This window comes from Crassostrea angulata, chromosome 1, assembly GCF_025612915.1.
Source record: "Crassostrea angulata isolate pt1a10 chromosome 1, ASM2561291v2, whole genome shotgun sequence".
In the NCBI taxonomy this organism is placed as follows: Eukaryota; Metazoa; Mollusca; class Bivalvia; order Ostreida; family Ostreidae; genus Magallana; species Magallana angulata.
Genome location: NC_069111.1, coordinates 3,759,861 through 3,769,718, shown reverse-complemented (window position 1 = coordinate 3,769,718; position 9,858 = coordinate 3,759,861). Strand labels below are relative to the sequence as shown.

The 9,858-nt window shown below is 33.2% G+C and overlaps 1 protein-coding gene across 1 annotated transcript in view; it reads left to right on the top strand.

The window, feature by feature from the left end:
* The window catches only part of LOC128161401 (homeobox protein Hox-B6a-like), a 10,510-nt gene extending 1,569 nt beyond the window's left edge, over window positions 1-8,941 (top strand). The window contains exon 2 of the mRNA XM_052824687.1: window positions 7,285-8,941. Coding sequence (XP_052680647.1) covers window positions 7,285-7,580 — 296 coding nt within the window. The 3' untranslated portion in view covers window positions 7,581-8,941. The remainder of the gene's footprint in view (window positions 1-7,284) is intronic.
* Window positions 8,942-9,858: the final 917 nt, after the last annotated feature.

The window sequence follows — 9,858 nt, the reverse complement described above, 5'->3', positions numbered from 1 at the left end:
GATTTTAAATACCACTTTAGAAGGATCATAAAAGCGCTGATAATACTACAGTTAAATTTTTGTGCTGTGTGTCTTCAATTTCTGTCAAAACTGAGCTTATTTCTAATTAATTATTTCTATGTTGTTTTAAAGAAGAGTGTTTACATTGATTTACATTTAAGGAGTTGTTCCCCTTTGCACGACAAAACCATAAAATCTGTTAAAATCCAATTATAGTTATATTGAATAATATTCTTGAAATAAGATATAAATGAAATAAGCTTGTAGATGCAATGTATATCTTAACTCAAAGTATACGTTAACTTTAAAATATGTTCCTTTTGTTAAAAAATCCATTTTTGGGGCTATTAGTGTAAAAAAACAAACGAGAAAACAAGACAAATCATTACACAATATTAAGGATTATTTTATCGTTTAAAAAATAAAACATCAGTTTCCATGCACATATCGTATATAAAAAGAATTATAAACGCTGGTTTTCTGTGAGATTCCTTTTATCAAATTCATCCTGCATGGACATGAAATACATTACAACTAAAATATTAAACTTATGATATCTGCTTAAGGAAGATCCGAAATGGCGTTAATGTGGAGTTAGTGGGTTCATTCAATTCATTCTTCACTGGACCACCATTGATAAAGGACTTCAGTGGCGACCCATAAATTATCTAAATGACCATCGCTTACTACAATCATTCATAGCTTAATACCAAACATGACCTTCTTCTTGAAGTGCAATGGTTAAAAAAATCGAGGGTTATTTACCAGTAGAAATATGCATAAAATCTGACTGAATAGTTTATGTGGAGGGGGAGGTGAATTTATATAGCAGAAAAAGGTTAATTAAATTCCTTTTTTACGTAATTGAGACTTTGTTTGATGGTGCATACTCATTCATTTGTATCGATGTGTAAAAACTTGCATTTCATTGTTCACATAAAGAACCTAATTAACATAAAAGCTTACGGTTTTCACATTAAATATAATACACCTTGCATATTCACGTCTATAGATCACTTGGATATTCCTTGACTTGACGGCCAGGTATTGAAGCAAATACATAAACCGAATTTCCAAATGTGCAGAAAGCGAATGAACAATCTATATTCCGTAATGGGAGCCGAGAAGTTAATCAAAATTATCATCCGTACAGTAATCAATGAGGCTGAGTGTTAAGAGATCAATACCTTTCTTTGTCACGAAATGGGGCCAGGTACACGTGCTTACATTCTCCCGGACTGCTCCGAGACTGGGTTTACCCGTGGGTGAGGGGAGGGGGGGGGCAGGGAGTCCGTTCAACTATTGACCGGTGAGCCAGTCAGTCCCTCCGGCCTATTTTGTTTTGGTCAGTAGATTGGCACTTTTTACCGTGTGCAGGTGTTGGATAACCTGTCTGAATATGACAGCCTAGAATCATAAACCCGCTAAAGACGGTGTAACTTGTCCCAAAATGAAAAATCTCTTTGACCTCCAAAAAACGTTAGGTGCACCTAGTGCCCGGTCTGAGAAGCCGTCCGTGGACAGTATTCTACTGGGTGAGGCTCTTTACCTGCTTGTCTTAGCCTTACCCGAATATAAAAATATTCATTTTGCCGAACTGAATTCTTTTTCACCTGTCAATTTCATAAGACCTAATTCAAGGTTTCTATCAATCTCCTAATTAAATGTATTGGTAATTAAAAATTGCTATCTGTCTGCTTTGTTCATCATTGAACTTCAATTGCAAATAATCTCATTTTTTTTTTGCCATGTGGACCAAAATATAAATTTAAAAAAATATAGATTTCAAATAGAATAAAACAATTCATATATATAATTTGTGTGTGTTGTATATGAAATGTTTTTACGTGGAATTAATGAAGAAATTTTAACAATCTGTGAATGTAACTTTCAGTCAAATATATTTATTTTTTAGTTCATTTATATACATGTAGCCATCATTGTACAAAAACTTAAGTACGGATAAATTTAATGTTATCAAAGAATAAATAAAATTCATATTTAATGTTGAAAAAAAAAAAACATATATTCTAATTGTTTCAGAAGTTTTAATTCAATGATCAAAACTTGTTATATCAGATATTAAAATAAATTTTGATCTAATTCGCATTTTGCTTGTAAATTCTTACAGTTGTTAAATGCTCAAATAAATTTTATAACATCATTATTTCGTAAGAAAAGGTCATGTTAAATCGGTAACAAATTAATGGAAACTGTCACAGTCGGAAACACACAAAATGTATCGAGATGTTTACCACTTCTCGGAGAAAAATTATGCACATGAAAAAAAGATGTTTTTATGCTTTAAAAGTGTACGATTTGTCTAATGCGCTTGCTAGTAAATTATAAATATAAGCGGTGCATACATTATATATTGATTAGAATAATTATCCGATTTACACTTCACAGAAACTTCATAGAAACAATGGAATTTTAAAGACGTCTTTTTTGTTATGATGTGTACGCAAAATAATTTTAAAATATCCGAATCAGAAAGATGCAAGAATTTTGTCCGTTTTATCAATATCACAAGTATGTCATGCAATGAAATATGTAATGTCAGGACACACGGAATCCGTGCCAAAATGAATTATGAAACATACAAACATGTTAAAACCACAGACAACGCTTGTCAAAGTTAATTCAAAACCAGACCCTCCCTAGCATCACTAAATACGTGCCAAAGGTAGATACATAATTCCCCCTGTCTGCTTGCAACTTTTGTTGGAAACTTATTGTGTTTTACGTAAATCCATTGTTTTACCTTTTAAACATTCCAACATATATTTGTCAATTCAAATCCAACAATTTCTTTTTATCTTATTTTCCTCTTCTTTTTTTTGGAGTCAAAGAACTGACTCTCTTTTGCGGACATTAAAAGGGCATTTTCGTACTTTTTAGAAAGGTGAATACCCCTGGGTTGGTGCACCTGTGGTTGTAATATTAGTGGTCTGTCCCTTGCACTTTGCCCGCCGTGTAATGTTTCTTCAGCGTTTGAATCATACCTTTGCAGTTTTACCGCTCAAGGTATAATATTTGTAATATCACATATTTTCTTTATTTATAACCTGTCTTAATAAGAAAATTAAGAGAAAACATGCTTGAAACTAACCCATTAGTTTATAAATATAGCAAATATTGTAAAATCATATGTGTTAAAATTCAGCGGAATAAATTACATAAAAAGATTGTCGAAAAACATCTATCGACCAGACAAACCCCTCCATTTCTTCATCATTTTGTTGTCTCTATCACAAGACCATGTTGTGTATTCATCATGATTCACACAGTTCCAAGTGACTAATGGCAACTAATTTGATAACGTTGAAGGTGTATTCTGTGGAAATATAATCTAAAGGGACAAACTTTAGAAGTACTTGAATTATTCACAGATCGTAAGAAATAGTGTAAACTTCCCTTGATCTTTTTACATGAAATGGCTCGCATTGTCTTCAAATGCATAATTCGTAACGTATCCCTCTTCAGAGCAAGAAAGATGGTTAGAGAATACTATGTCCTTTCAGTATCCCCGATTTATTTCTTTTTAACTGGTTTAAGCAAGGAAAAAACATATTGCTAAAGGTCGAGAAGGTATCCATTTTCTGCGAAAAACCTTATAAATGATAAATGTTGAAGTTTTTACGAGGCTTGTATATATGTCTTCATAAATTTAACGTACAATTTTATTCTGAACCCTTATTAGGCAGTTGGGCATATGTTTGACCCCCGAAAACTTGTACGAAATTAATATACTTGTACATTACATTTAAAATAGATGATGTTTTAGTTTTAAAATTAATTGTTAAAAAAATTTCAGGACAAATATAGGCTCAAATATATCAACTTTCAAAGCAATTGGTTTTTTTATTCGAAATTGAAATTAACAAGGCGTACAAGTTACATGTAGGCTCGGGTTATCCGTATTTCAGATCAATCTTTGCAGAATGGCTAAAGTACTTAAACAAATGCTTATTTACAATAATTATAAAGTATCAAAATATATACTATTAACTGTCATAACAGCATGAAATGTTGTCAAAAATTGTTCGTGTATGTTTTAATAAATGAAGTATACAATCAAAATTTCTTTGCGAAAAAATAACAAAAAAATGAATTTTTAATAATAAAACACATTTATTGAAGTTAAAACAATTGCTTTTTTATTTCTTTGTAGCTTTGTTAAAACAAGATAGAAACCCATTCAAAAACTAGGAAAACTGTTTAATTATTTACAAGAGAAACTTACTGGGAACTTTAATGTGACGATACAATCGCTGGCAGTTTAAACTCTTTGACATTATCAATGATCATAGATTCATAAATTCATGAATGAAATGTGCACCTTATGCATGTTTCATTACATAATTATCTAATAGTATTCAGTGCATACGAGTGTTCAATACACACGATGACACAGAGGTAGATCGATATTCACGGCTAATTAGTCCCATTGCTAGAAAGGTCCACGATCGTCGGCATGTAAAACACCCGGCTTGATACTTTACTACCAGGGTTTCCTTTGTTGGGACATAAATAAACAGTTCTTGCTTTGCCTGATCAGCCGTGTAGATCCAGTTTATTCGCCATTTCAACGGCTGACAAACACAGCGTTTGATATGAAATAGTAATCTAAATTTAAAGTGTTGGTGTGAGTTTTTGTTGTGATGTTCGGTAACACTTTACTACTGATTTAGGAAGAAATATGACTTTCGTCACGACTTTCTCACACGCAACATTAGCTTTAGTTAAATATTTGAATGGTTGGCTCATGTGTTCACCTTTCCTTTCATCAAATATACTTTGATAAAAAAAATTAAATAATAAACATAAAAATTAAAATACAGATGTTTTGTGTACAAATAGTGGTTTTTGAACAGTTATGTTGCTTGCTTCTAGAGAATATCTTTACATGTACCTCCCATACGGTGCCCTTAACAGAGGAGCTGACCCCAAATATTTTTTCTAAAACATTAACCTACAAGCGAGAATCTTCTAATGGGCCATTAGAGATACCTTACACACAAACTGATTCATGTGGGGATTCGCATTTATTTCGTGCTGAAAATTACAGAAATACTACACAGAATCTATGAAGACCCCGTTCCATACAAGCCGACTGAGTGACTTGAACAATAGATCTCTTTCATAGAACTCATTTTCATAAAGGCTTTTCTTTTACCGTCATGGCTTCATATTTTTGCAAGAGGAAAAAACCCACACCTTCAAAGACAGTTCTTTCTTCAACATGATCTGAAAATTATAATTTCTGTCAATGATGTTTGGCTCTTCTGGGCGAGTTTTCCTATTTTTTCCCCATTTAATCCGTATATCGATATCGGGGTGTGACTTTCACGGCTTTATGGATGAAAGCGAGGCGCTGTGGCTCGATTATGTTCCAGGAACGGAATAAGTGTAGGAATTGGCAGAAAATAAACGAATAAAGCTGCAATTTGATTTATTTATAAAAACAGAGTGCTCAATATAATTCAAAAAACATTTAACACATTATCTAAATGGAAACCCTTTATGATAGTGTATTATTTATAGCTCATAAAACCCATTTACCGCACACTCGCTTCATATTTTTGTTCCCCGATTCATACGGCCGCAAATTTGGAATTGATGATGAAGTAGAGTTTCATCTAACAACTTAACCGAGTGGAAAAGATTTATTAGATAAATTTGGTTCTGGCCATAGTAGAAGTTGCTGGGCGCTTTGGTACAGATGTTGTGGTAACACCGATTTCATGGTTACTACAATTTGTATGTGCTGTATTCTGTGTTTGAAAAAGAAACCCGAATAATTAAAACAGCACATTAAATATATTGTCACACATACCACGTGCTTTTGGTATCTACAAACTGGTGTAGATAATTGAACCATACAATCAAAGAGACCGCGTATTTTAAATTACATTTAAACAGTTTTGATAACTGGCTTATTTAACTTTGCATAGTCAAATTCAATGGGTAGAAATTATTCCGATCAATTTCCATATTATGTACCAAGAGATGTGTGCTCTTTGAAGACCTCAACCTTTTTAGTGTCACGGATTAAGTTGTCAACTATTTCGCACTAATATTCTTTATTTTTTCCAACAATTTACCAAATTATCAGTATTTGCGCTCAAATATCTTGATAGGCAAACAGAGACAGCTTTGATAAGTTCATAAATAACATATCTAACAGGACAATCAGAACCTTTATTCAGTTCAACAATATTCTTGTAAGCTGATGCACGGATCAACAATTTAAAGAGAGCTAATCGGTCTGTCGGTCCATTCTTGTGGAGTGGAGACCTCGCGGACTGGTACCAATGGTTGGGGTACCAGCGACCACCAATGCTTACTTACTGGTCCAAGGGGGAAACATGATCATATACCAATGGGGTCATTTAACATTTCATCGTCCAAGTATAGTTTTCAATTATTGAGACCAGTGTTACCAAACGTTTGCTCCAAGCAAATGTGAAAGCCAATCAAGCATTTGATTTAATTTCAGGTGTATCGTTTCTCAACAAGAATCATGCACATGTTACCGACATAAAGAGCAGATAATTTGATACTGTAAATTGAATGCACTTCTAACCGTAAAGGGGTTTGTGTAGGAAGGCGCCAAAATCTATAAACACATTGTAAACACACAATAGCCTGTTTAAACATCGCAAAACAATATACAAACAGGGGAAATTGAACGCAGGCCTATGTGTAGAGAATACTTTCCTTGTATATATATTTTTTTCTGCGAAAGTTATATTTTCCTTTTGTTATTGCTATCTGTCTATCACTATTATTGCGTATTTAATTAGTTATACAAGAAAGGTGTGTGCAAAACAGTTAGTTATGTAACTAATTGTACCTTGTATTTGATTTATTGTATGAACTCTACTGCAGATAAAAGTATAAACTGAATTTGAACCGTTTACATTTAATAAACCGAATCAGTATGAAATATGCAAGTATACTGTGCACAGTTCAAATCAAGTTTAAATAAGCATGAAATGGGTAGCTATTGGACTCGTTCCTTAAATAAGTTATTTATTATTTTGTGATTAATTGTAGAAAGTAAGGCAATTTTATTTTTAAATTGATATTTAATTAAACAGAACGCTATGCTGGTTGATGTGTTCTGACGTTTCAGTGTTATTCCAACAGTATTTTAGTGTTGTATGTAATTCGGTTGTTTTTTGCCGATTAAATGGCGTGTTACAGCACAAAATGTAAGTGATAAGAATTTAAATAAGATATTGACTTTTAACTGTCTTTCTACTTTTTTTTTCACAGGTCCTAACTCTAATCAACGCCGACGAGGGAGGCAGACATACACGCGATTCCAGACCCTGGAATTGGAAAAAGAATTCAAATTCAACAGGTATCTTACCAGAAGGAGAAGAATAGAACTTTCTCACATGCTGTGCTTAACGGAGAGACAAATTAAAATATGGTTTCAAAATAGACGAATGAAAGAGAAAAAGGAATTACAGGCCATAAAAGAACTGAATGAACAAAGTCGAGTTCCGGAAACCAAGACCAAAGTGAGCCCCGAGCCGTCATCGCCGAGCGAAGCAAGCACGAGTTGACATAAGTAATGTGTTCCTCTAAGGGTAGCTACCTCTAATTCCTGATATCACCGTGTCTAAATATGGTCTGTAAACGCAGGCAATCAAGCGAGGGAAGGAATACGGCAGCGATTATATTGGTACAGTGTAGGAAGATTCAGACAACGGAACGCGGAGTTCCTAGTATTGCAAAACAAACCTTTCAAAAGAATATGGTCGAGAAATCGATATTTTTATTATTTACCTTCCAAAACGAGAAAAATAATTTGGAGAAACAAATATTTATCCACATAAAACGAGAACAAAATCTACAAGGTGATTTTTAGCGTCTTTTATTTTGTCAGATGGAATACATGTACATCAAATTGAATGTACAATTTATATATTCGGATGTATATTTAATATATCAAATTTGTCTCTGTTCAGAGTATATACTCTAATTGTGTTGTTTACAATTTTTTAGTGTTTATTTTTGTTAGTTTTACATGGGTAAATGAATGTTGGGTATAGTATTTGGGTAAACATGTGTTGGGTAAAAAAAATTTTAACAGTGATTTCAAAGTGTTATAATTCATAGCTATGAATTAGATATCCATATGAATACCTCTTAGAACTTTGCCAAAAATTATTTTACTGGTATCCTGAACTTATATACATAAATACCATTCGAATCATTAATCAGCAAATATAGGAAAAATGTCACGTGACAAATATTTGATTTCATCGCACTGTCTACAATACATGTACACTAAAACATTAGATTTAGAAAATTTACATCACAAACCTATGCAAGTTTTGATTATGTATAAATGAAGAGAAAAAAACTAGTTATCACGCGCCGGAGAGCTAGTACTTTTACCTCGTGCTCGTTATAAGTACTGCAGTGGACAGATTACAGTGACCGTTGGACAGTCCTTCCAGCACGAGTTGTTCGGGTCACACTGCAGACGACAGGCAAGAGGACACGATCCGAGACATGTAATTTATCTGAGGTTAAGAATACAATATACAATATTTCATTAATGCATTGGCGATTGACATTTGTGCGATTTTTAGGAGCCTTTTATGGATAGTAAAAATCACGCCGATATTTCATTTCTAGTTTGTTTTGTACCATATGTGTATCGTCAACCATTTATTTTTTCTACATACTGCAAAATTGCTCATGTACATGATGATTTTCATTTATTTTTGTTTTATAATGCCTTATATAAGTGAACGAGAATTTGTAATAACGAGAAATATTTCGAGCCATTATTATATGTATGATTATATACATTAAGATTCTTGATGTTGTATGACAGAAGTATGTTTTATGTGACATATGTGGCTTACGACACGAACAGAACGAGAAACTGCAATAAAATGTTGTTAAACTTTCACATCTTTTCATTCTTGAGCATACTAAGCGCGAGCAAAGGGTTAATTTTATTTTTATTATATATCAAAATTCATGGAAAAGTGAGATACGAATTAAGTGGTTTTGTGTCTTGTGGAGACCTTTTGAAAAGTATTGTTTCCAATATCTCGGATTTTTTCATTTTGGAACCCCAAAACCGTGGTAAAATATTTATAGTCTGAACCGATTTTAGACCAGCTCCATTGTCCAATTTATCAACTCAAAACCACAAATGAGACGACATTAAATGCACGAGTGTTTGATATTATCACTTTTGAAACATGGTGATTTTTATTCAAAATAATAATTTTTTTTTTTAAATCTTCACATGAAAAGAGAAGAGGTAGCAAAGCTACTGCACGTCTTCCTTCAATGGCCGCTATTGCCAAACAGAACTGCTGACTACAGAGGCTAGGACTGTCTGGGCTGTCGGTCGTCTGCGACATATCTCCATGTCATTCTTCCCAGCAATGTATTGATTCCTAGATTATTGATTCTAAAGTCTACTGATCCCTATTACGTAACAATGCCATCTTGATATGCATTAAAAAGGCATGTCAGAAAAAGTGCACTGGTGCAGGTGCGCGAACACCTTGGAGGTTGATTAAGGTTTTTCTTCGGAACGCTTGGTTTGTTCGATTTTCTTAACAAAACAAAACTGGAATTATATTATACATGTATGTCTCGCCGTTATTTTGTTCATCAGTATATCATTTTCAGAAACTTGAGGACTTCCTTAATTACGAGATACTCGTGAGAAAATCATACTCCGAATATACATTTTGATATGAATGACATGGATTTTATTTAGCAGGATTGAGTTTGCCGATATCTAGTTATTTAAGGCAACAGATTGAGTACCACGCCATCTTGTGATGAACAAATCAAAGGAAATAATAT